Genomic DNA, 25156 nt, shown 5'->3' with positions numbered 1-25156 from the left:
CAAACCAACACTGGGTGGTATGATGGTTAGTGAGGGGGCACGACAGCTCCACGCTCTCAGCAGCAGCAGACTTGTGGTGTTTCTGCAGATTCCCTGTTTTAGGAAAATGGGTCACTGCTGCAATGAGATCCACACAAGAAAACAGGAGCAGAAAGTAAGCAGCATTTCAGCTAACGGTGGATGCTCAAGTCTGAAGATAGCAGCAACAACAAGTTATGATGAGCCGTCCCTTTTCAAAGCAAACAGGTACCACAGTGTAAAAAAGATGACAGGACGAACATCATGTGACTTGATATTTTACTGAAGTGTGAACCAGTTTTTCTGGCACAAAATTTAAGTGGGACAGTAGCAAAGAAAGACTCAGCGGGATGCAGCCACTTCATCGCTTCATGCACCAACAAATGCGTCATTACAGTGCAGGAATGTTGATGGCATTCCTGGTTTATTAGTGGGCAAACTTTAAAGAACTTTTACTCTGTGATGACAGATCGGATTACGATTTGTTGATCTTAAAACATGTCTGAACACATGTGACCACTGATGCTTAACATAAAAAGTAAAACTGGAGGTGTTTCAGTGTTAGTACTCACTCGGTGGATTTCTCGTTAAGCCAGTATGTGTTGCAACTTGGTGTTCATAAGCTTACAGGTCTTGCAATTTTGAGCTTCTGTTGAATGAGTGGACATGGCTCGGGTAGCTGAATAAACCCCCAAATTATCAAGTTGAGACATGATTCAACAGAACAATAAACAAACCTATGGATGCTACATGTGAGCACCCTTATGTAGGTAAAGAGGTCAACATGTAACAGAAGCTTTGTTATCGGACATGTGATCGTCGAGAGCTGGAACGTTGTGTTTCTCAGGGCTACATGTGGGTACATCCTTTCCTTCTACAATCAGTGACTTGAGTTGGGTGCTCAGGTATTGGTGTCAAAGTAGTGGTTTGTTGTTTGCATTAAGAAAATACTAAGGCTGTATTCAGACCAGAAAAGTTCTTTGGTCCACTTGTTTGGTCCAGACCAAAAGCGGACTTTATTTTTTTGCGTTTGGTGTGGTTCGTATTCAGGTGGTACTTTTTGCAAGTGGACTATATTCTATAAACACATCCACGTGTGTGACAATCAGTGCTCTCATTGGACAGCACTGACAAAGGGCGGCACACAGAATACAGACCCGGAAATGGAGGTAAACGTGTGTTTGTGCTCTTATTAAAGCTGCAAAATCATTTTCAGTTTCAAGAGCAGCTCCTTCAAAGCAGGCTTAACAACACAAATTTTGGAACAGCGAAGGCGAATGCAGCAAGGAGATGCTATGCTCTGCGTGTCCTGACCCACAACATGCTAGCAACATCGTGGCTAAACAGAAGACTGGGGATCAGGTATGAACCAAAGACAATTAGGTTACGGTGGCTTTATAGGCCCAAAAGACGCATATATCCTGTATTTAGTTCGAATGGACCTTGGTTTCTATTCAGACCTGCACCAGAGAACCACAAACCGCACCAGAGTTCGTTTGGAAGCGGACCGAGACCACCTCAAAAAGTGGGTCTTGGTGCGGTTGTTTGGTCCGCACCAGGATTCGTTTATGTCTATTCACACCTGCATGAAAAATCCGCACCAGCGTTGGAAACGAACCCTGATAAAGGTTCGGACTCATGGTGTGAGTTGTTTCTGAAAGGTTGTAAATTTTTGAGAAACTGTCAAAAACCAGTCCAAAGGAAACCAACTATGAGGACACTTGGACATCTTTTCACATGTGCGAGGTTAAAATTAAAGAAAAGGGAACCAGCTTTTACAAAGAACGTGAATTTATTTCTCCAAAAAGTTATTTACAGTATGTACATAAACACACCCCCAAAATAAGCCACATACAGTAACAGTAACACTATGCACAAACCCTCAGATAGACTCTGTGCAATGAGATCAGGGATCTCCTTCAGTTATACAGTGTATCAGTAATCTCTCAGCAGAAAGGCACACATCTTGGTCACAACAAGCACAAACAAACACCCACACGTCTAACACACTCAACATACACACAAAAATACTGCATCTAGGAGAAATGCATCCAACACATGCTTCATTATGGGATGTGCTCTGATAAATAACGTTGGTCTTGCAGTGCTTCCGTTTTTTTCATAAATAAAAGATATTTAAAAATTTACAGTACAGCGACTACATTTGCTGGTGTATGTCCACTGGCACAGATCTGTTTTCTACCTCACTAGTCCACACAAAAGGAACGTTCTGCAGCTCCGCTGGCAATCTCAACACAATGTAGGACTGCCTCCTGATTCCAACATAAGCCTCTTTTTCCAGCCGTCTCACGGGCCGGATAGACCCCAGGATCCACGTTTCCAGAAATCAATGGAAACTCTCCAGGTGCAGCTTAAAGTCCAGTCAAGCCCCCTTCACCGTGTGCTGATCAATCCTCCTCCTACAAAAAGTGCTCAAATAAAGAGACGGCAGTGCCTATCTCTGATCCATGTTGGGTCCCCCATGGTGATGGTGCATTGGTTGTTGGCAGTGCTGACTCCTTACATTGCCAGCCTGTTGATCAAAAAGAAAAAGAGTTTCGTTCATTAGGTGTCAAAGGAAAGCTTCTCTCCAACATCACATCATTTCATCCCTGAAGAAGCAGAAAATCAAAATGTTCCTACCGTTTCCTTGGTTTCACTTCCCATCCATCACGACACTTAACATACGTAATGGATTCACCAGGTGATATTTCAGTTTTTGAAGGGTCTTGGGCACAGAATGTAAACCTTTAATGATAAAAAATCATGTCAGTACCTGCTTTTTGGGAACAAATTCTAAAACATGGCGTTGACACAGCTTCTCCGTCTACTTACTTCTTTTGAGTTTCTCCAGCTTTCACACGAATACGTCGGACTTCCAATATGGGTTTGGGAGGTTTGGCGTTCCAGGCCCAGAATGTCTTCTTGAGGTTTTTCCAGAGAGAGTTCCAGGATTCAGAGTCTCCTTCCCAGCTCAGTTCGATCTTCAGCAAGTCGCCAATATCTGCCTCAGTGAATACCAGGAAGGTGTTGGTAAGGTTCAGACCAATGATGTTGTCGTGGCTAGAAGAAAAACAGTGGAAATCAGGTTACGTCAAGTACCCAGGAAAAATACCTTGTGTGGTATTTAACAAAAACATTCAAATTAAAGACTTAATAAAGTGACCTTAAAACATCATTTTTAGAAATTTAAAGTGAAAGTAACATGAGATCCTCTCTCAGTCTGAGCTTGCCCCACTAAACAAACCCACATGACTCGCACTTTGAAAAGGTCAGTACCATCAAGGTTCAGATTCCAAATTTATATCACAGCTGCCTGTGCTCCTCTCTGTATCAGTGAATGTGTACATGTACTGCAATGAACTTTTTCTAAGGGAAAACGCAAAGATCTTCGATTTTGTACTTACACGTCAACAAAGATGTTTGGTGTGTCATTGTGGGCTCCATATAACTTGACATGGAAGGTGGGATCTGCGTCATCTGCTTGTTTTCTGTTGAACACGTGCATCTTCATCTGGTAGTGGTAACCTTCAGAGACAATATCAAAACAGTTGATGTGTCATCCAGAGCGGAAAAGTACATTGCCAGCCGTTGAATCATAAAACGTTTTAGATAAAGCAATCAGAGATAAGTTATTGTAGTCGCTTATCAGGTTCGCTCTCACTGGTAAATAGTAGTAGTAATAAAATCCTTATTTCAACTCACCACCAAAGGGAGTGTCAGCACGTGTCTTCAGGTACATTTTAGTGTTGCGCCTCTTTCTCATCTTTCTGGTGTTGTAGCCGATGTTGTTGCAGCGATTTTTGCGGCAGCTGAGACAGATTCCTTTCTTGAAGCGGTCGGGACCTGTGCACTGGAAGGCGAAGCTCATGTGGTCCTTGTTCATCAAAGAGTCCACGAACAAGTGCACAGCACGCTCATGCTCGCACTGCATCACCTCCATGAAATCTAGAGGAGAGAGGAGTATGATTGAGTGAAAATGCAAAACCAAAAGACACAGTACAATTCTGTGGAAGCTTATTTGTGTGGGATTAAGCTTGTAAAAGGAGACCAGTTTTAACTTACTTCCAGCCACAGCCAGCACGTCACCCAGAGCACAGCCAGGCTGCACATCACCACCATTTGGGTAGATATCAATGTCCCCAATTGGCTGCTGGATGCCGATGCTGACACCTAAAGCCTCTCGCGTGTACGTGTGCAGAACATCTACAAAGTCAGCGTCATCTGGGGAGAGTCGCTTCTGCTCCTCTACACCCTCAAACATTGGTCCTGCTGGGTCTAGACCTGTAAGAAATCAAGTGACAGAGGGTCAGTAAAATGAACCAGCAACCTCTTCAAGGAGCAGGTTTATGTGCCACTGGACTCACCGGTGATTCTGCCGATGGTCCCTCGTACATATGTTCCTGCGTAGCCGGCTACATGGGCACCTAAACTGTATCCAATGAGGTGAGTTTTCTCCAGAGGAAGGTGCAGCTCGTCCTGTCAGGGAAAACAAGGCTCACGTCAGCAGCTGTCACCTCGAGCACTTTCCCAAACTGAACAACTCTGGATTTTAGCCAGAGATGATCAGTCGTGCCTCTACTTGAGCCAAGCTCAGTTAACCCCGGACAGAATCTACTGACAGTCCCCTCCACACAACAGAGCCCGCACCATCTGTCTCACTTTGTCTCCATGAAACACTCTTTGTCTGCGTTTACAACTACATGGCAGGGTGCCTGAATCTTGCCTCACTTGCAGTTATCTGTGCTCCGTCCAATTCTGTGACAGTTCAGCACAATGGGAAAACTTCCCCTTGCCTCAAAAGAACTAAAAAGAGTGTGAACCTTATTGAATTTTCTAAAGAGGATTGATCACTAGAGGTGTTTCAGTGGGAGGAATATCATGAGTAATCCGCAAAGACAGGTCCCAGAAAGAAACCGAGCTGCCGCCTCTGGGTAACCTTAAATTAGCAGTCGGAATATGTAGCATGCCATTACACCTCTTCAGACGAGTTTTGACAGTTCTGTCATGCAAACAAAAGGCTAAGAGGGACAGGTTTTATGGATTTGCAGGTACTCAGCTGCTGCTCTGTCACTCAGAATTACTGACCTCACTGTCCGATCATGCACCACCACATAAATCAGTAATGGGAAAAACATATGAGAGTTTATGAGTCCCATATATCCCTCTGCCCTACATACTAAAGAAAGATTTCACTCATGTGTCAAAGAGGAGTGAATATTAACACCTACAGACCCACTGTGGGGATTTTTGACCCCATGAAAACCCCCCTGAACAAAAAACAACTGATGCCTCTGAGTCATTACGGTTCAGGATCCCTCATGTTGATTCTCAAAGTGACTTTAACCCATTTTCTCAAGTGTTTTAGGAGCAGAAATGACTGTACACACCTGAAGCCAGTTGATCAAGGCTGCAATATCCATGCCGACACTGTGGGTGTGGTTGACAGCATCAGGGTAAAGCTGCTGGGCCATTGGTATCCAATCAACAATCACAACATTAGCCTCTTTTTCCCGCTGCATCACTGCAGACACCAGCTTGTTCATCCAGCTTTCGAACATCCCACTCATCTGAAAGGGGGAAAAGGCAGCAGGAGTTAGTCATACATTCATTCTCCCAGACGAACTCTTTTGACCTGATGACCTCTCTGTGATACTCTGCACTCAGTTAGCTCACATGCACCTGATAAATTCCAACAATCAAAGCAGTCTGGGGTCAGAGAGACAACACTTCCCTCTATGGTACATTTAACAAGTTAAGCTGCAGTGGGTCAACAAAGACACTGATGGAAGGGAAGAGCAGGGAAGAGGATTGAGTTTATACGTACAGTCCAGCCGTGGATGATGAAGATGGTCTTGGCTGTAGCATTGAAGCCACACTCCTCTAGACACTCTTTCTTGCCCGTCCGCAGGTAGCAGCCCTCATGGTCCAGATCTAAACTCTTCCTCATGTTGTACTTAACGTGTTCATTTGGACCCTTGCTTTCTGTTGACAATTCATCCAACCCACTGTCTTCACCTGAGGAGGTAAAACACAGAAGCAGTGCTCAGGTTAGATACCAATTCTGATAAATGGGGGTAAATGTTTCATTTTTAAATTATTCAGATTCAAACCCACGAGCCAGAAACCACACAGCCAATCACACTTCACACACTCAGGGAGCGGCTGAGGCAGCCAATCATGGCTGTTACAGCCAACATCTGATCTAATGATGCCGGTTGGGTTCAAGCCGTACCGGAGACTCAGGCACAGAGCCAAAATATCACTGCCACCCTAATTCTCATCTCCTAAATCACCCTCTCTCTCCCTTTCTGACAGATCCGCAGCCTGAGCTCCCATAATAACACCTCACTTTAAACGCTGTGCGTCCTCAGGCTAAAACGAGACAATTGAAGAATGTGCTAATGTGCAAGGGACTCAGGGGATTAAGAGTCATATTTTGAGAAAGAATTTGAATCAAATACATTTTTAAAGGGGATTGTTTAAGCACAGGACCAACCAAGACTTAGAATTCCCTTTGTGCGCATTTCTTGTGAAGATGAAGCTAAATTAAAACCTGTCTAGACTGCGCGGATGACAAACGTCAGATCTGAATTTAAATGAACTCAACACCCTTTGGTTCCTGGCCACACACACCAAAATGACTTCAGCTGGGTAGTAAAGACGCTCTGAGCGGTCCGTGGTAAAACGCGGATTCAGCGGAACATCTTTCCCAGAAACCCAGTTCACACAGACGTGGCGTTGTGGATCCTCCACTTGGAGCTTTTTGCGTCAAAGCAGCTGCACTCCCGGAAAGGACACGTCGCCGATACGTCTTTTGAATCCATCCCCGCTTTTCTGGCTCACTCACTTTTCCGCCACACTTGCTATGAATTGTGATTTAGACTAATAGTCTGAAAAATGCACATTAATCACTCAGTGTGTGGAGACTTGGAGATTATGGCAATATATCCTACATTTATTTCATTTCTTTATTAAGTGCACGTTTGTACAACTTTGCCATCCTTGATTTTATGTTTTGACACTTCTCTTAAGTGCTGGGAAAGAAATTAATGAAACACATGAATGAACAAAAGACACAAAGCACTTTCTTACCTTTAAGAACAGCGTTTTCCCCAAGAGCAGACAAGAAGAGCGCGGCGGAAAACTGTAGGAAAATCCACAGTAAAAGAGCTTTATGATTCATTTCTTAGTCACAGTAGAGTGTGGAGGAATTAAAAGCTGCCTTGTGGTATAAAATGTCTCTCTGCTTTGCCAGTTGTATCGCAATATGAAGGTGAGAGGGTTTAGATCCAGTGGTGACAAAGAGCAACAGAGCCGGTGGTGCGTTCTGGTGCGCGCCTGTTAAAGCACCGCTCAAGAAATGTATAAACTAGCATCAAGTGTGTGATTAGAGTTTTAAATAGTTTCTCCTTTTCAGTCATCTGATCATCGGCTGATCTATCGTGCATCTTATTGGTCAAGCCCCCATTTGTTTACGTTGAAAGGCGTGGCAAAGCTGAATGAAGTCGTAGTAGGCTTCTCACGTTGCGCGTGTTTAACCCTTGTGGGTGTGCATGACTGACGCAAGATGCCGTACAATGTATCCAGTAGCTCTTCCACTGGTATGAAGGTCATGTTGCTCACACCCTTCTGTAAAACCTGATTTTAACAATACGTAAAAAATGAAAACGCGCCGCTTATAATCCCATGAAGTGCGCATGAATGAAAAGGCGCGCTATCGCTTTGTTTTTATCCCTGCAGTTATATAAACAATTCACATATCTCCGCTTGCTCATTATCATATCTGGAAAGCCCACATTCCCCCTCAGCATAGATGGGAATATTTAAAAGGCTGCGACCCGGCTGTGGGGGGATGGCGAGCCTCCCCCCTTGGAAGCATCGCTCCCTCCGGCTGGCTCGCTGCCAGACCATCAGCTTAGCTCACCGACCGGTTTCAATTGATGAGGCGAAGAATGGGCGCACTCACGCAAGGGGTCTCTGCTACAATAACACCACTGTTTTGTGTACATACATCAGCACCACCAACCAGCAGGAAGTGTCACCTGCCGCCCCAGCAGTTCCTGGTACCTGTGATCCAAACGGCTGTTTGGTATTATCGAAAACAGAGTCATGCTGCTGGATTCAGTACGCTCTGGGTCAGTGTCTGACGGTTACATGAGGTCAACAAGCCATAAAGGCATTAAACTGCTCAGTGATTGACTTCCACAGTTCTTTATCATAGCTTCTGTATAGAGGGTTATGGCCCTTTTTCTATAATCTTTATAATCTTTTATTGTTCTGAGAATGAATTGGTTTAAACTATACCTTTGTTGTGAATCATAAAATAAATCCTTGCAGTTAAAACTGACTCAAAGCGGAATAGTTGTAGCAAGAAATAGGTTAATCAAATATCAGATATGTAAATAAGAAGATATTGTAGAACATGTAAACTGTTCAGGGTGCAGAGCAAAGGTGCAGGTACAGTAAACTTCATAGCCACACTGTAGTCAAACTACACCTCAAAGGATTAATGACTCATCAGTGTGTGTGTTTGTTCCTGCTGTGTAATGCCAAATGCAAATAAGTCCTCTCCCTCCAGTTTTATTGTCCCTGGGACAGACTTGACAAGAAATTATGCATATTTTTAATCAGATGTTTCAAAAACTGGCCTTAATAATAAAAAGATGTTCATCAAAGAAGGGGAGAGAGGCAGTGCAGGATACAGGAGCATCCAAAATAACTTGTCCTATTTTTACTGCATGTATTAATAGTTGTATCATATGCTTTGGTGAACATAGAAGAAGATGCCCTGATGCTGCATTTCCAGAGGGCACTAGAGTTCAAATTATGGGGTGATGCAATGCAGCGTAGAGCGTGAAAATAAATCCATTCTGCTCACTCACTCTTAGGACATGTGTATCCTCTGGCTCACCACAGGATGGGATGAGGATTTCAGGCTCTGAAACAGTTCAGTTACAATCTACTGAATCACATTCATTAAATTCATTACATCTTGAAAAAACATGTGCTTTAAGTGCTCAGATTAAATCAGCACAGTCTCAACTCAAGGCTGTAAAATGGACAACAAACTGGCACAGAGAAAATGATAAAATCGGCAGAAAAGTGGTAAAAGTCAACGATTGAGACAAGTCTAACGCAGACCATTTAAGCTAATAAAAGCCAACATCTGTTTTACTTTGCCAGAGGGATTTCTTCCTACCTTAGCAATGTTTCTAAATTTATGAAATTACTGTTTTGATTGTGGTTCTCATAACCGAGGTCAGAGACCATGATAAACCCAGGGTTTCTGACCCACCTCTTGGAATGACAGGCTGAGGACTGAGCGTGCACACAAGGCTGACCTAGCCAGGCTGTAGCCACAATTTACGTCACATCCTCCTATTATTTCTGATCTAAATCTAAATCTGAGTGTGCTTAATCCTGCAGACACCTTCAGACAGAAATTTGCAGAGTAATCATCAGACTGATTAGTCTATTATTCCACACACCTCAGCCAGATTTCCAGTTTGAGTCTACATCATGCTGACCTGTCCAGAGTTTTTCTGTAATGGCAAGACCTGAAACCAGGGCACATGTGAAAAACTAAAACAATCATGTCAAACTTGTCACCAACTCCAGCTTTGACAAAATAGCTCTGTCTTTAAAACACCGGGTCTTTGATATGTGTGTGGTAATGCAAACAAGATGTAGAAGTACAAAGAAAGTTTGTTACCATTGCAAAGTTATACATTGAGGTAAAAACATTAAATTTTGCTTGATATTTGCTCTACAGATCAAGAAATATGTGATTCTGTGTATTTTATCAAATCAGTATGTTATAAGGGACCATCCAGGATGAATGCATGTGGCTGTTCTATAATAGCATTTGAAGGATTTTGTGCTGATTGAAGCCAACAAGGAAGACATAATTATATTTATTTCCAATAACTGCAAGAAAAAGAGTTCTGTTAAGGTATTTTTGAGGGGTTTACTTGATGTATAATCTTACTTTAATTTATATCTTTCTTGTCACTCTTATCGTTTGCTGTTTTCAAAGCCTGACCAGTATATTAGAGAACTGTTGTCTTGTGAGAATCGGGTAGTTGTATATATGGTCATGCAGCCCCATCAAGTGGCAGGTGACAGGGTTAAAATAAGATTTTTTGACTATTCAGAAACAAAGAGGGGGTCTAAAATTTAGTGAATAGTCCAAAATGTTTTCTTTAGTATTAATAGTTCAATTATAAGGGAAAATATGTTCTTAAAGATATTTTGAAACACTTCCAACTTAATTGGCATGTAATTGTATCTCAACAACCTACCAGCTGAGGCAGCCTCCGCACTAAAAATGAGGCAGCAGCGCCCCCGTGTGGACCCAGGCGTAGTACACCGGACAGTGACACAGCAGGAGGCGGAGGGGGGCAACGAGCCAGACCGGATCCTTCATGAGGGAAGAGGCCAGGGACAGCCAGCCAACCCCGGCTTCTCTTCTCTTCACTGATATTATTCTGTATTGCACGTCAGGGAGCCCTAGCAGAGGGCTGCTTTAGTGTTCATAGGATGTCCCGACATGAAGGTAAGAAAGCAGCTCAACGCCGTGGCACGAGCGAGTCAGAATCAGCCGTTAAAAACGTTGACAGAGCACCGCGAGCTAACGTTAGCTAGCCGAGAATTTCTTGTTTTGCAGCCCACCCTGCTAACTGGTAGCAGCAAGGTTGCAGTGTTATTCTGTACGGACGCATTATGGCGGCCAAAACCGTGTATCCCATCCAGTGGACCTTTCACTTGACGTGTCTGTTTGAGAAGACGTGAAGCAGACACCTTACTGTAATAACCCTGTCATAAACCGAAAGACTTAGTTAACGCTAGCTGAGAGTGCTAGCTAGCCCCGGGCTAACTGGTAATAGGTTTTGTGGGTTAACGTAGACGAGCCGGGCTAAGGGGGAGTGCCGAGAGCAGGAGACATAAGAGAGCATAGAGTCCCAGATGGCATTGCGGGATCTAGGCTTGTCATATCGGGAATGTTTTCTAGTTTTAGTTCCCTTCCTGGTAAAAGTTGGCCTGTAGATTTCAGTTTCGCAGGCTAACATTCAGCACACGAACACTCACCTCGTCCTTGTGACCAACCTTGTTGAGCTGGAAGTTCGTTGTTAGTGTCAAGTAGGTGTCAGGGAACACTGTCAGTGAATACCTTCAGCTCTCCAACTGGTTAAAAGTTAAGTCAGATAATGTGTAACGCAGCTGTCTAGCCTGTCAGCTAACAGCTGAGCTAACGGTAGCTGGTTTATTCCCTTAATGGGTGCAAGCGAAGGTTAGTCAGGCCTGAGCGGCCTTGAATTTCATTGCATGTGTTTGTTGTTGTCAACTTTGCTGTCATAATACTCATGGAGGTATTCGTGTATGAAATGTAACACATAGCTGTTATCGTTGTTAGTGTCGTTAAGGTGTCTGGAACAGCTAGTTGTCAGCCACTGCACAGCAGGATCAGGTTGGCACTGAGCTTTTACGGCTTACTAGCTATGAATGGGGATAAGAGGAAGTTTAGACAGCCTGGTGTCATACAATCCACAGAGACTGCACGACTGTCCAAGTCAATCAAGAAAAGCTTCGACTTGGGGTCCCTTTAAACCCCTGAGACATAGTATGTATAGTTGTGAATACATTAAGTTGTGCAGATGACTTTAAGAATGAATATGTTGTTGTGGTTGTAGTCTTATTGAAGATATATGGAGCTGTCACCCAGAAACAAACCGGTAATGTATGATGCATAGCAATATGACTGCTAGGAATACACATTGACACCTTTTCCCCAGTTCAGGCAACTGTTGTTTCTTCCCCTTTGTTAATTTATGGGCAGCTGATTTCCTATGAAGAGATGGGCTCACACAAATAAACACTGATGGCAGCTCCTGGCCCATAAAAATAAATTATGTTTGATTGTTGCTACACTGCAAGACTAATACTGATATGCAGTTCAAGGTGTGAAGCTGTGAATGCATCATTTATCTTTATATATATTGAGTACTGGTCTGTTATTGTATAAGTCATGCATTAGAATTGAAACTATACATATTGAAATCATCACAATAATTATGCAATGTTTGTTATTCATCCAATTAACCATTTTGTTATTTGGGCCACAAAATTGGGAAGTGCTGAAAAAAATGTATAGTGTTTCCCATTGCTGTAAACAAAAGTTATTTGTTGTACTGTTACAGAAGAATAAGGAAGTAGGCAACATGCATGTCACAAGAATCACAGATTTCTTTTTCATTGTTTCAAAGACATTTCTCAGAATTATTGTTTAACTAAGTTAGCTTGTTGTTGAAAAATTGCAGCACTTGATGTACTAGCAGTACTACTTGATGTTCTACAAAGTTGTGTCTCATGTGCAGCTTAACCAACAATGTCAGAACTGCACTGACGAGCACAACCAAACAGAAACACATGAAAAATACACAGATTTTTTAGCTACTACTAATATCCTCATAATAAAAGTGACATAACTGGAAATTTGTTAATCAATTTCAGTTTTTGTCTGATTGAATCATGTAGTGCTTTGATGTCGTTTATGTTTAGTTTTGTTGTTTTAGCAAGTGCATAAACCTCTAAAGATATTTTGCTCACCAGTGATCTGTGATGTCCCAACTCTAAAATGTGAATCCACTCACACAGTAGAGAGAAATTATGGTTCAGGCTAATAAACCAGACCTCACAATCTTCCCTATTTTGCCTGAAAAGTGTCCACATTTATCCCGTATGCTTATGTCTCTCTTATTTTTTTCCTTTTTCCCCCAGGCGTCAGCTGTGATGCATGTTTAAAAGGCAACTTCAGAGGTCGACGGTACAAATGTTTAATTTGCTACGACTACGATCTGTGTGCGTCATGCTATGAAAGCGGTGCTACCACAACAAGACACACGACAGAGCATCCCATGCAGTGTATATTAACCCGAGTTGACTTTGGTAAGTGGAATTTATTTCCTTAGCAAGTTTGTTGAACACAGCAATTTTAATTTGAGCCAAATTAACTATCCATAATTCAGTATTATGGTAACTATATTCAGTCTGAGTGCTGGTCCAAAGTATTATGATTCTAAAGCCAGTTTGTTTCCTCTTAAGTCTTTGGATGCAGCCTATACTAGATTCACACATCTTTAATATGTGGATTTACATGTGTGTTTTTTTGTTATTCCAGAAAACTATTTGTAATAAAACTGTGACATTTTCTGATTTTTTTGTCCCGTTTCACAAAAACACAATATCTATAGAGTTAGTTTGCACCATAATTAGCTTGATTTACTTGATTTAGAAGTTTAATCACATCATGCACAATAACTCTTGTGTTCAGGTAGGTGGCTTCAGCATAATTTTTCAGGGTGTGGAAATCCTGGAGGCGAAGGTTTCAGGAGGTCTGTCTCTATGAGACCGTTCAAATGCACTACCAAATTCTAGGGATCAGCACTGGAAATGGATTATCTAAATGACGCAAACATTCACTTAAAGGAGGACATCACTGATGCAATGTCCTGCCTTAAAACACGCCACATCAGGTTAAGGCTTATCTGTGTGACAGTCATTCTGTTTATGGTGATCACTGATTTAGATTCAAGCTAAAGGATTTATAAAGTGCAAAAAATGATCATTTTTGTACTAATGAAAAATGGGAGCAAAAGCGTGACAACTTGATTTTTTTATTGTGAGGCTAGTGAAGAGTGAGTGAATGAATCATTACTATAGGTTTACTGTTAGCAACCAGAGTATAAGCATTGAACCATGCAAGACAAGGTTTTGTACATCATGCTAACTGAAATATCATTGTAGTAAAATATACAGAAACAAAGAACAAACATTTTCTTTAACAGAACTTTAATCTTCTTCTTCAGAGCTTCTTCTGAGAATCAGTTTCTGTGTAACCAGCCACAAAAACAGCTTGATACACGGCTAATAATTGGCCATTGTAAATGTTCTATCTGATACAGTCAGGTTTTTGGACTTTCTCAGTGGCTTTAACAGACCTGCATGTGTAAAACTGTTTCAGTGCACATTATCTCTCATTGGCACCAGATAGGAGGCTGCTTGTTAATGGCTGCGATTGATTCGACCCAGGCAGCCTGATGAGGTTGTGGAGACGTGTTATCGGGTTTCTGCGTTTGATTTATCCCTAAATAAAACATTTTGTTGTGGGAGCAATAACGACTGAGAGTCAAATCCCCGAGCAGACCTGTAAATTCAAGCAGCACTTAGAATTAGTAAAAGCTGACAGTACATTACATTTGGTGCTGTCTCAGATGTAATTGGATAATGGTTTTGATTGAATGGACTTTTTTTCTGCTCATACATTAGAGCTGGGAAATATGCTGGGACCCAGGCTTTCGCACGTTGGAAATGTTGTTTTGCAGTCTGTTGGATGAAAAATACAAACTGTTGCTGTAAACACAGCAGGAGGTGCAAGCTCACAGAGACATTTTCAGTTTAGTGGACTTGTTTTTCTGGAACCTCTTCGCTTTAAGGATAGAATTGGAAAATTGTTATTTTTTTGATGGGAAAACATTTCATTAAAGCCACTCGCCAGTTTCTGTTTGAAGGACTGTTGCATTATGGGTTTCTAGGTGTAGAAGCACACTAATAGACAGTTTGAGCAGGATAAGAAATGTTCTAAACCGTGTGTCATGTGGTGTAAGCAGGGCTGAAAAATACTTTGTATAATGTAATGTCTCCTTTTGCTGTGATATGTTTAAATGAAATCTGTCAATGAACAGTTAAACCTCTGGAACATACAGTACATTTTTTGTTTCTTCAACTTTCTGTTCATTTAGATTTTTGTTACCAGCCTCCACCGCTTTGACATTTAAAATTTACGAAGATATTTTTGTCTTGCGTAATATTCTGACAGTTGTGATGAATCTTAAGTCTTTTGTTCTCAAAACACTGCAGCCCCAGCAGCCTTGATGGACGTGCAGTTCAGAAAAAAAACAAACCCAACACTGACTTAGAATTCTGTGTCCGTCCTGTTCCCCTGCAGACCTGTACTACGGTGGAGAAGCGTTCTCAGTGGAGCAGCCCCAGGCCTTCACATGTCCCTACTGTGGCAGGATGGGCTACACAGAGATCTCCCTGCAGGAGCACGTGGCTGCAGAGCACACAGAGACCTCAGTAGAGGTGGTAAGTTGGTGCTGAAGCTTCACACTTAGCTGTCTATTGGACCCTGACAAGATGTTTGCTCGCTTCTTAAAGCCTGGAAAGATCTACACTTGTTGATTTTTCCTCACATGCCTCTGAGTTTATTTCTCAACTAAGTAAATTGAGTCAGTGTCTGAGGAAGTTCCTGACATGAGGAGACTCTGTAGGTTTCATCCAAGGTAGAGTGTTTACACCTGTTTTTTTGTCCTGCTTTAAAATGTCACAACAGAAAGCTGGTTCTGATGTCAGCCTGTGTCTGCACGTAATGTCAGACCAAATAATGACACCACTGACTGCATTTTATGCCAGAATTTGTGTTGTACACTCTGCAAAGTGAAGTTTCCCTAAATATTGTGGACTCTGGTTAATGATGACAGCCTGCAGATGACGTCTCATTGCGGGGTATGGTTCATCAGTGTTTTGATTTAGAGAATTGAAAAGAAAGGAACACAGACACCCGAGTCTGGCCTGAATAGCTTCAACTCTGTACCTCTGCGACCTCCACATCTCAGGAGCACATTTTTTTCAGAGCTGGATTTATTGTCAATAAATCAAAGAGTGCCATCTTCCAAAAGAATATGAACACTTTTATTTCCTTGCACATAACTCACAAAGCAGGGACAGTCTGTGGACATGTCCGTAATATAGTGTTTTGGAGCCTGCAGTGGTGGGATATTAGACCTGTGAACTTTTTTGGAGATGCTTAATAGACTACAGAGATGTTATTTTGTCCCACTAAATTCTGACCAGCCTGTCTTCAACACAATGAGGTCAGAAATAATTCATTATGTTGCAAAAGGCTTGTTCTAGTTATTTTTTAAACTTTGTGAGACAAACAGCCAGAGTCACTGAATACGCTTGCTACGCTTACATGCAGTAGTAACCCTTTCATATTGAATATTAGCAATAACCCAGTCATTTAAACACCAATAACCTTTCTTTAAAACCGAAATATGCTCATATTCTGGTTTTTGAAACTCATAAAATCACCCCTGGGTTACTCCTTTTCTAACCCTGAATGTGTGGTCATGTATAAGCCCATCGGGATATCCCCATCCATAGAAACATTCATTTGTGTTCTGCGCATGTTCTGTTCTCAAGGAATCTTGGTCTTTTGAGTACAAGAAGTCCACCGTGCTGCTACTGTTGTTGCTGTTACTGTTGCTATGAATACAGTAAGAAGAAGCGGAAATGACGCATTTTGCGCTATTAAATCCAACAAAGAAGAAAAACGCGACACCGTAAACAAAGAGCATAGATGGAAGACATGCAGCATTTCATCCTCTTTGTAATTGGCATGTAGCTCTCTGTTACAAAGTGCAATCAAGCTTTGTTTCAGAGAAGTCTGTGTGCTGCCAGAGAAATGCAGCCGCTGTCGGGGTAATTGACGATTCTTGTGACCAATCAACGGTCTGCAGTGTGTTGCTCCACCTTCCGAGAGCAGATCGGTTCAGTCTGGCACCCATACGAAAGGGTCCCAAAAAAGTAGGTCGGCTCGTCGTGGTTTTTAGGGATCTGTCCCAGGATGAGTCAGTGGAATTCGCAGCAAAAAGCGCGCCGTACCGAGACGAACCGAACCGGTGTGCTTGGTGCAAACGCAGCTTATGTAAATTGGTTATTCCGAATGTTTCCAAAACCGTCATATTGACCTTAACTTGAATATTGACTGCATGTCAAGGTAGCCACTGTCTGGGATTTGGTTGATCTCTAAAAAGTGTGCAGCTATTTTTTTGTGTGTGTCACTGACCCAATGGATTGAATGATGAGTGGATATTATCCCAGTCCACTGAAATGTTAAATGGCCTTTATGGTAGTGAGGCCAGAAATTTCTTCAGATACTCAACTCAACAAACTTTCTATCATCTAAATCAAATCTCACCTTAAACTTCACTTCATATCTGTTTGAGTTTTGAACCACTTCTCACAGAGCTGGTACTCTCCCAGTGCTGTCTGTTTTTATGTTTGAAATCAGCATTTACACCCCAGATTTTCACTGTTATCAGTGTTTGTTCAGGAGGACCCAACACTAACTGCTGAGTGTTAAACGTGTGGTGAAGTGTTTCTGATATTAACGTGTACACACTCTCTTCCTGTCTCCCAGATCTGCCCCATATGTGCTGCGCTGCCAGGTGGTGACCCGAATCATGTGACAGACGATTTTGCTGCTCATCTCACACTTGAACACAGAGCACCTCGAGACTTGATATCCTTTTCAGGCAGTGTTTGCTCCTCCAAAAACACAAGCAAAGATTTGCTGCAGTACTCATTTAAGAATGAAGATAACTGAAATAGTTTTGCTTCTTTTCAAAAGTGACGCAGTGTATCATCTGTTTTGTTTTGTCATTTTGATAACAAGCATACCGGGAAAGCGTCTGTTCACTGGAAGTGACATTTGTTGACATTTTGCTAATAACATTAAAGCCTCCAGTGGCAGCTCAGAGCACCACAGTAGGTCAACGTAAATGAGATCGTCAGAATATGTGCACAAAAGCTCTCATGGCTCCTTTAAACCAAATTATTCTCCTCATGCCTCTTCTACAAGCTCATGTCAGCAGGCGACACTCAGATTGATTAGCTGATGTCATGCTGTTTGCAGCTGGTTTGATGCATAGGAGGAAAAACATGAAGTTTGTGTTATTCTTCAAAAAGTTATGTTATCTCAGTTGAAATGAGCTCTGAAAACATGGCCTTGGAGAGTTGATGGTGGTATAACTTCCATGTGTTTTTAGGTGTTGCAAAAAGGACAGGGAGGAAATATCAAGGAATAAAAAATCTTTTACTTTTTTATATTTGTTTTGATCAGACTCTTTGCTTTTGTCGAGCCTGTTAACTTTCACTTTATTGCTCTGGGTCAGCTCTCTCTCTCTTATCACCGATAAGTGAAATCTGTTCTCAGCTACTCTTTAGTGTTAAAGAGCCATCTGGTCCCCATGGCTCTTTAACACTATTATTTATATCACTTCAGTCACACTGTGCTTCTGCTCAAGCTATTAAAACACCACTAATGCATGATGCAGATGATACAGATCTTAAATATTGGAAGCAGTATCTGGACTCAAAGTCCTCTGTATGTGCACCATAGGTGATTCTGATTTTTCTTTTTGCTATGACTGACACAAACACTGCAGTCAAATGATGTCACTTTTTTCCAGCTGCAGAAGGCCATAACTTCATCTCTCTGAAGTTTATAATGTCATCATACTTTAATTAACCTTCAGATTAGAGTGGAAGAAGGAAGACTCTTTTAAAAGCTTGCGAGGTAATAAGCAATGGATGTGTTCATTTTTTGAATTATGTAAAGGCTCAAAAAAAAAAAAAGACTGAATCTGCTTCTGTTAGCCACAGCTGCACTCTGGGACGGACTTTTGAAGAGTCACGGCAGCGGCCTATTTTTAGAGACCTCTAGATAAGAAGAGGAAAAAAGATGCAAAAATGTAGTTTAATGAAACAGGGAGATAACAAGTGCAAAAGCTCCACAATGACATTGATTTTATTGAGATGGAGAACAGCAACAATGCCTAACATAGCCTCCAGGAGTTTTTAGTGTGATAGAAAATCTACTAAGGGCTATCATACTGTCAATGTTTTCCTTAACTGCACTCTTCACGATGAGTCCAGTGGGGTGCGGCACGTGAGGAGGATGTTTCATCCCGGGCGTGGACTTGGAGGTCCAAGAGCCCGCAGGTCCAACATGCACTTCACTAGCAGCACCACAGGGGGGCTTTCCACCAGTCAGAGCTCCTCACAGAGCTCCAACTACAGCAGAGAGGCCATGGACCCCATAGCAGGTCAGTCACACATACAGGAACACACACACGCACGGTGAGGGGGGGAACCCATACTGACAGGTATGACGCAGACCGTTGAACCTTTACTTATAGAGAAAGAAGCTGTTCAGCCCAAGGTTCTGGAACATTTTTTTATTACAGTCGGTGAAAAAGCAATTATTTTGTTATTGTCAAACTCATTATCACCCAGCTGTTGCTGCAGGAGGTCTGACACACAAAACCTTGCTGCTAAATCAGGCATGTGGCACCTTATAAATAGACACATTTAATGAGTCGTCTTTATCCAGATTGTTTCCCTCTCTGATTGCCTGCAGTGCCATCATTATCACACGTGTAGTCAGTGTGGGCACACTTGTTGCTGTGGTAATTTCTTGTTTATCCCATTCCCAATTTTAATCTGGTTCAGCGCCTGGTATTCATAGTGTCAGATCCAGCTGTGCTGTAATGAGGGCTCATCCAGACCGCCTCGCTATTAGACCACCAGTCTCTCCTCTAATGACCTGCTACACATGCTGGGCCGTTGACCCAACTGGTTCAGCTGAAGTCTGGAAATTTCACTGACTGAGTTTTTGATTGCTGAGGCCACACAGAGATTCGACCGAGGTTTTCTTCTTCCTACAACTTGTGCGACAGTTTTGCTTGTTTGTGCTAGTCCTAACGGTCACACATTTCAGCAATTTACATTTGAAATTATGACCAACACTTGTATAAAATGTAGAGACAGGTATTCTCTTATTTAGGTGCCATTTTTTTTTTCATCATCCCTCTTTTGGTCATCATCATGCATTCAGAGATAGCAGTGTTGTGCTAGTGGACCCTTTTACAGCATGTGTAATCATAAAGATGCTTGTGCATTTTGGCAACAGATGCAGCCTTTAGCCCCATTCATTCAGATGAGTTAGTGTTCGTTCTGGTTACACTGTGGTCGCAGGTTCCCTGAATTCTGACAGGATCATGACTGTTAAAGAGAAGCTGGTGTTTTGGATTTATGAGTGTCCATGCTAAGTGGAGACCTTGAATAAGAAATATATAAGTAATATTAACTGCTGATAATCATTTTCATTTTTTTTGTATGTTGAAGCACTAAGTTTTAAAACAACAAAATTCAGAAAAAATACTTAAGCTGTAGAGATGACCCAACCAGGAGTTCAAAATATTTTGAATGAGAAATGGGAACTTTTAAAAAAAGGTTCTACCAAATGGTTGAGCAGCATGTGAAAGTTTAAATCACTATCTACAGAAACAGATTTCACATTAACATGACATCTACAGCTTGTTAGAGTGCGTCTTTTTGTAAGGTTCCTCCAGTTTGGTCCAACATATGACCAGCAGAGGGCGGTGGCACAGGTCTTGATGAATTTGTAGCTGGCAGGGTGGTGTTTAGATGGCTCTATTGAGCACTACACATCTGCACACACAAAAAAATGCTGAACACAATGAAAGACCTTATTCAGGAGCGCAGTCAAAATCCTCCTATCCTCTGGGAGCCCGTAGCAGCCTGCTTCTTATATCCTGGTGCATCTTTGGGCCATATGTTTAAGTGTAACCGGTAATCCATCAGTAAAGTCCCGGGTCTTCTCCACTCTCTACTTTCAGAACTTCTGTCTCAGTTGTCGGGAGTGCGGCGTTCAGCAGGCGGTCAGCTCAGCTCGGGTCCTTCAGCCTCTCAGCTCCAGCAGCTTCAAATGCAACTCCAGCTGGAGCGGCAGCAGGCCCAGGCGGCACGTCAGCAGTTAGAGTCTGCCCGAAACGCCACTCGAGGCGGGGGCAGAGCCAATGCAATGCTAAATACCAATTCAGCTGCCACGAACCCCAACCCCAGCGCCAACCATAATACCAACCCCAGTCCCAACCCGGGACCACCTGAGTCCAACACACAGCATTCTGCACATAGCTCCCAGTTTCTACTCAGCAGGTGGGTTTGAGACTCTTTAAGACTCTATCTCAAAGTGTTGGTTGTGTTTTGATTTATTTTCCTCTGGTTTTAGGTTATTGTAAAGAAAGTTCACCTGTGTCTTATTCCTGTTCTCTGTGTGTCCCTCTCAGGCTGAGCGAACCGCGGCTCTCTGAAGCTGAGCGGCAGGCATGTGAAGCCCAGTGGGCGGACAGGAGTCTGTTTGTGACGGAGCTGCTGCTGTCCACGCTACTACCAGACGAGGACGCCTCGGCCTCTTCCTCCGAGGACGAGGACGACTGTCACGGCTCGTTGCGGAATTTTGCCGACTTTGAGGCCATGGGCTGTGTCGAAGTCATGACCCTAGACGTGGCCCTGGAGAACCTCAACCTCAAGGAGACGACCCCAACTACGAAGACAACGAAGACGACAACTAAAACGGCACCAGCGAAGAAAGAGCCCCCAGCACCGCCCCTTTGATGACATGGCCCCTCCCTCCCCTCGAACCACCATTGAAACTGGCTGACTGACGAGTCAGTCCGACTGCCAATGGATGACAAAAAAGACTGCAGTTCTTTTTGGCTTTGTTTTATTTTTTTTTTCTCAGTGATTGTCATTTCAGCTCTGTCGCTCCCCACTCGACCCCCATGTTTATTGCGTTGTGTACATTGAATAAAAGTAGTGAGACGAGAGAATGTGAAAGCAAGCAAGCGTGGTGGGTGCGTGAGAGAAAGAGAAAATTAATTATATAAATATATTATAGAAAAATCTATATGAAAGTTGATAATCAATTCCACATAACCCGTGTTTCCTCTAGCAGAGAGTGTAGTTAGCCGTTTTTAAAGAGACAAACACGTCACACGCTCACCCCGGGAGAGGAGGCAGACACAAACCTCTCGGATAAAAAAAACGCTGCTGTGTATTTATAGTTATTAATTAAAGAAGTGCTTGGATGGTTTACCACAACTTAAGCATGAGCTTAAATCACCATGTGCCCATTTTTAACTGCACAGTCACTCGGCGGGGAGGTCTTTCTCTTTTGTTCGGACACCTGACTAACTGTAAATGAATGGTGCTGAGTGCCACATAGCTGGCATTTCTGCACTACACACACACACACACACGCACACACACACAAACATACATACACACAAACAGACTGATGGCTGTGTTTGGTTACGTTCATGTCCAGTCTCAACCCCCCTCCCCCTTGTGTGACATCACCTTTTTTGGGTCATGTGACCTTGCTTTATATCGACTGTGGGCACTTTGGTTTTGAATTGCATATCAAGTGTCCATTTGTGTACACTACAGATGCTCTACAAAAAGGCGTTACACAACTCGGAGGCAAACGGAGATGCAACAATCTCTTCAGCGTGACTGTTTTCAGGCCTTTTCTAACAGAAGAAATACAACACGTACGGTTGTTTGTTTTTGTTTTTGTTTTCCTCTCTATCTCTCTCTTTTACTGAAGACCAGATGCTTCTTTCTCAAGCTTCCCGTGATCTGAAAAGTTAATCTTCTCTCCATTACTCATGAATGCAAAGATTTACTCATCATGTGACTTGAAGGAGAGAATCCTGTATTGCTCTTTCCATTGATTTCTCTCAGTCGAAACGATCTTTGTATGCCTCCACTGCTACCTGAAGAAATGCAATGTATGTTTTTTGGCTTGGCGAACGAGCCAAATCACAGGGTAACCCTTTCAGTTTGGAGGACAATAAAAATGTTTTGGATGGAAATGAACTAACCCAACCCTGCTCTCTGGTTTGTGTTTTTACTTTCATTTTTGTCTCCGTTGCTAACTTTTTGGTGAGCATGTACAGCATATGGTTAAAAATAAACACCTATTCTACAGGTCAACTTAAACCTCCATTAGTCCTGTCATCTCCTGATGCATGTCATCCTTTTTTTGAGACTGTAACTGGCGTGCAAGAGCCCCTGTTTATCTCATTTGAGGCTCATTCTTAGGTCTTAAGATGAAAACGAACACAAGTAAAGAAATCAAGAGCTAGTATCTTTGTTTCACCCTGAACCATGGCTTGTGGTTTCTGTTTGAACCAAATCGAAATGGGAACCATTATCTCACCGACTTTATAAACGGTGTAACTTTCTAGACGCCGGCATCAAAACAGCATTTCCCAGCGTCTCCATAGAGATGTCTCAAATTAAACCCAGCAGTCACAGCTGCAGTGTTTGGGCTAAAGGTACAATCAGTGCCAAGTCTGTGAATTATTATCTGAGCTCTTAGCCCTTAAATAACAGCAGCATGAAAAGATGTGGCAGATTAATCCAGTCTTTAAGGACTCGGTTGCTAGAGGAAACTAAATGTATGCAAAGTGAGGGGAAATGAGCAGACAACCAGCATGTTTTATGGTGCTGCTATACATCTCACACAGTCAGAAGACCAAGAAGTTAGGAGAATGCCAAAAACTAAACCAAATTAAAGAGAGAAAATGTGCTTAAATCCTAGGAAAAATAAATTAATCAAGTGGAAATGAGGTCAAGATAAAGGAATGATTGTTTGAGCACAACACAAAGTGTCCTGTAGTAAAGATCCTGTTGGGAACTTTCAGTTTGTTTCAGATGCGGCGCCCCCTGCTGATCTTGACCTGCTCATATGTAATCGACGTCTCTTGCCGAAGTATACTTACTTACAGTGTGATGTGGTATTAAACCAGCAACCTCTATCTGTGAGAACTGAAGTGGTTGCAGAAGGGCTTAAAACTGCAGTTCCTTTGGTGTCCACTGGGGTTGGCTCCAGAAGTGTATAAAAAAGTTACACAGCAAAAGTTGTATTTATTTACAGTGTAGAATTATATATAACACAGTTGTGATTCGAATGGCTCATTAATCTAAATGTGCACACTGCACAGGGGGTGAACTGTATTATAACTCTGTAGTTATTAAGATGTTAAGATTATGAGCTTTGTATATTTGAAGGCACAGCTGACCAGACTGATAAGTAGCATGCTGTAACTGTTAGCTAAAAGGCTTGAAGCCCTCTTCAGTCAAAGTTTTGTTGAGTTCAACATTTCTAATGTGGTACTTACATATAATAGACAACACAACTCAGCATTAGAAACAGATAAATGACATCACAGAGACTATGTATTTGCATTATAAAACTATGGAAGTTGGACACTTAACCCCTGCCAGTGATTTAAGACACTAAAATAATTACATTTGAAGAAGTTGTTTTTATTGTTGATGATCTTATTTTCATTTTTCAGGATTCTAAAGAGAAATTGCTATACATTTCAGTCCTATCTATAACCTCTAAAAGACTTCTAACAGGAGAGCTTCAAACTTATTTTGATCCAATATTTAGATCTGACCCAAAAAAAAGAATAAATAAATCATCAAAGTCCCAGTTGAAATTGCCAAAATTATCGTCTTAAACACAAGACCCTTCCAATTTTTCAAGCTCAATCACTACAGATGAGAGAGGAAATTAAGATATGTTTTGAAGATATGTTTTTTGATATTTGTTATGCTGCTTTTGAAACATAAGAACCAATGGCTTACCAAAAATCATATTGTGAAATCAGTTTAAAAAAGCCAACAGTAATTACCAAACTGGTGAGAGTCATGCAGTTATACTTATACATTAGAAAACACACATCTTCAAAAAGTGAAGTAAGTAAATAAATAATTAAATAAATAAATAAATTCAAACAATAATAATATATTGTTTATTTGAGGCTGGATCTGAAAAGAAAAAAAAAGAAACATTCCAGCTTCCACTCATTCACACACATACAAATAAGACACAGCTCAGTAGATTTTAGGTATTCTTTGTAATTTTAATTCCCATAATTTAGTTTAAATGCAGACATTTTTCCACTAAAATCTTAAATAAACATTACAGTACGATATATGCAAATCAGAAGAGCTCTAAGATTTTGTAGAAGCAGGCTACAGTTTCTTTAGATTTTTTATTCATTTATATTTTTGTAACTTTTGAAGAACTGGACAGTTAAATAGCAGTAAACAGTAAAAAGACAACACAGAGCTGTAAAGCCTGCAGGCCAGCCAAGGAGCACATTCTATTACAAAACAGACCAGAGAACTAGAGACAGCACGCCACATCCAGATGGAGGTCTGAACTGATGCCCCTCCACCTCATACAGACAGGAGGGGGCGCTATTACACCAGGGTGGGCAGGTGGAGCTACACACCACAAAGTGACAGCGATGTAGTTGCACCTCTACGAGAAACAGCTTGTATTGCACATTCAGGAGGGAAGAAATGGCACGTTGTTTCTCTAGTTTGTCTCTAAAAGAGTTCA

The 25156-nt window shown here is 41.9% G+C and overlaps 2 protein-coding genes across 3 annotated transcripts; one reads left to right on the top strand and one right to left on the bottom strand.

Moving 5' to 3' along the window:
• Positions 1 to 1818: 1818 nt before the first annotated feature.
• Positions 1819 to 7477, bottom strand: lipg (lipase, endothelial). Of its 2 annotated transcripts, none has more exons than XM_074670392.1 (10): positions 6518 to 6632; positions 5846 to 6036; positions 5409 to 5588; positions 4386 to 4497; positions 4084 to 4302; positions 3724 to 3966; positions 3426 to 3546; positions 2854 to 3081; positions 2662 to 2766; positions 1819 to 2551 (listed from the first exon to the last, which is right to left on the bottom strand). In XM_074670392.1, exons 1-10 carry the CDS (start codon positions 6543 to 6545, stop codon positions 2539 to 2541), a joined length of 1440 nt encoding a protein of 479 aa, XP_074526493.1. In that variant the 5' UTR covers positions 6546 to 6632; the 3' UTR covers positions 1819 to 2538. The 2 variants fall into 2 exon arrangements, with proteins under 2 accessions (XP_074526493.1, XP_074526492.1); XM_074670391.1 differs by lacking the exon at positions 6518 to 6632 and adding an exon at positions 7114 to 7477 and having other exon boundaries at positions 1822 to 2551.
• Positions 7478 to 10397: 2920 nt separating this feature from the next.
• LOC141789800 (E3 ubiquitin-protein ligase KCMF1-like) lies at positions 10398 to 22620 on the top strand. Its single transcript, XM_074669261.1, has 7 exons — positions 10398 to 10576; positions 12799 to 12966; positions 15026 to 15165; positions 17285 to 17386; positions 18791 to 18971; positions 20568 to 20886; positions 21018 to 22620. Exons 1-7 carry the CDS (start codon positions 10561 to 10563, stop codon positions 21343 to 21345), a joined length of 1254 nt encoding a protein of 417 aa, XP_074525362.1. The 5' UTR covers positions 10398 to 10560; the 3' UTR covers positions 21346 to 22620.
• The last annotated feature ends 2536 nt before the right edge of the window (positions 22621 to 25156 follow it).

This window comes from Halichoeres trimaculatus, unplaced genomic scaffold (genome assembly GCF_033239565.1).
Source record: "Halichoeres trimaculatus isolate MK-OKI-2021-1 unplaced genomic scaffold, fHalTri1.1 fHalTri1_scaffold_5, whole genome shotgun sequence".
In the NCBI taxonomy this organism is placed as follows: Eukaryota; Metazoa; Chordata; class Actinopteri; order Labriformes; family Labridae; genus Halichoeres; species Halichoeres trimaculatus.
This window is presented reverse-complemented; position numbering and strand designations above follow the sequence as displayed.

What these genes read in the sequence shown, in the direction of transcription:
- LOC141789800 (XM_074669261.1), top strand. An exon ending in ATTAACCCGAGTTGACTTTG is followed by an intron (nt 12,967 to 15,025) that starts GTAAGTGGAATT and finishes GTTCCCCTGCAG; the next exon opens with ACCTGTACTACGGTGGAGAA. An exon ending in ACAGAGCACCTCGAGACTTG is followed by an intron (nt 17,387 to 18,790) that starts ATATCCTTTTCA and finishes TGCACTCTTCAC; the next exon opens with GATGAGTCCAGTGGGGTGCG.
- lipg (XM_074670391.1), bottom strand. Translation starts at nt 7,204, where the DNA reads ATGAATCATAAAGCTCTTTTACTGTGGATTTTCCTACAGTTTTCCGCC. An exon ending in TCATCATCCACGGCTGGACT is followed by an intron (nt 5,589 to 5,845) that starts GTACGTATAAAC and finishes TCCCCCTTTCAG; the next exon opens with ATGAGTGGGATGTTCGAAAG. An exon ending in GACCATCGGCAGAATCACCG is followed by an intron (nt 4,303 to 4,385) that starts GTGAGTCCAGTG and finishes GATTTCTTACAG; the next exon opens with GTCTAGACCCAGCAGGACCA.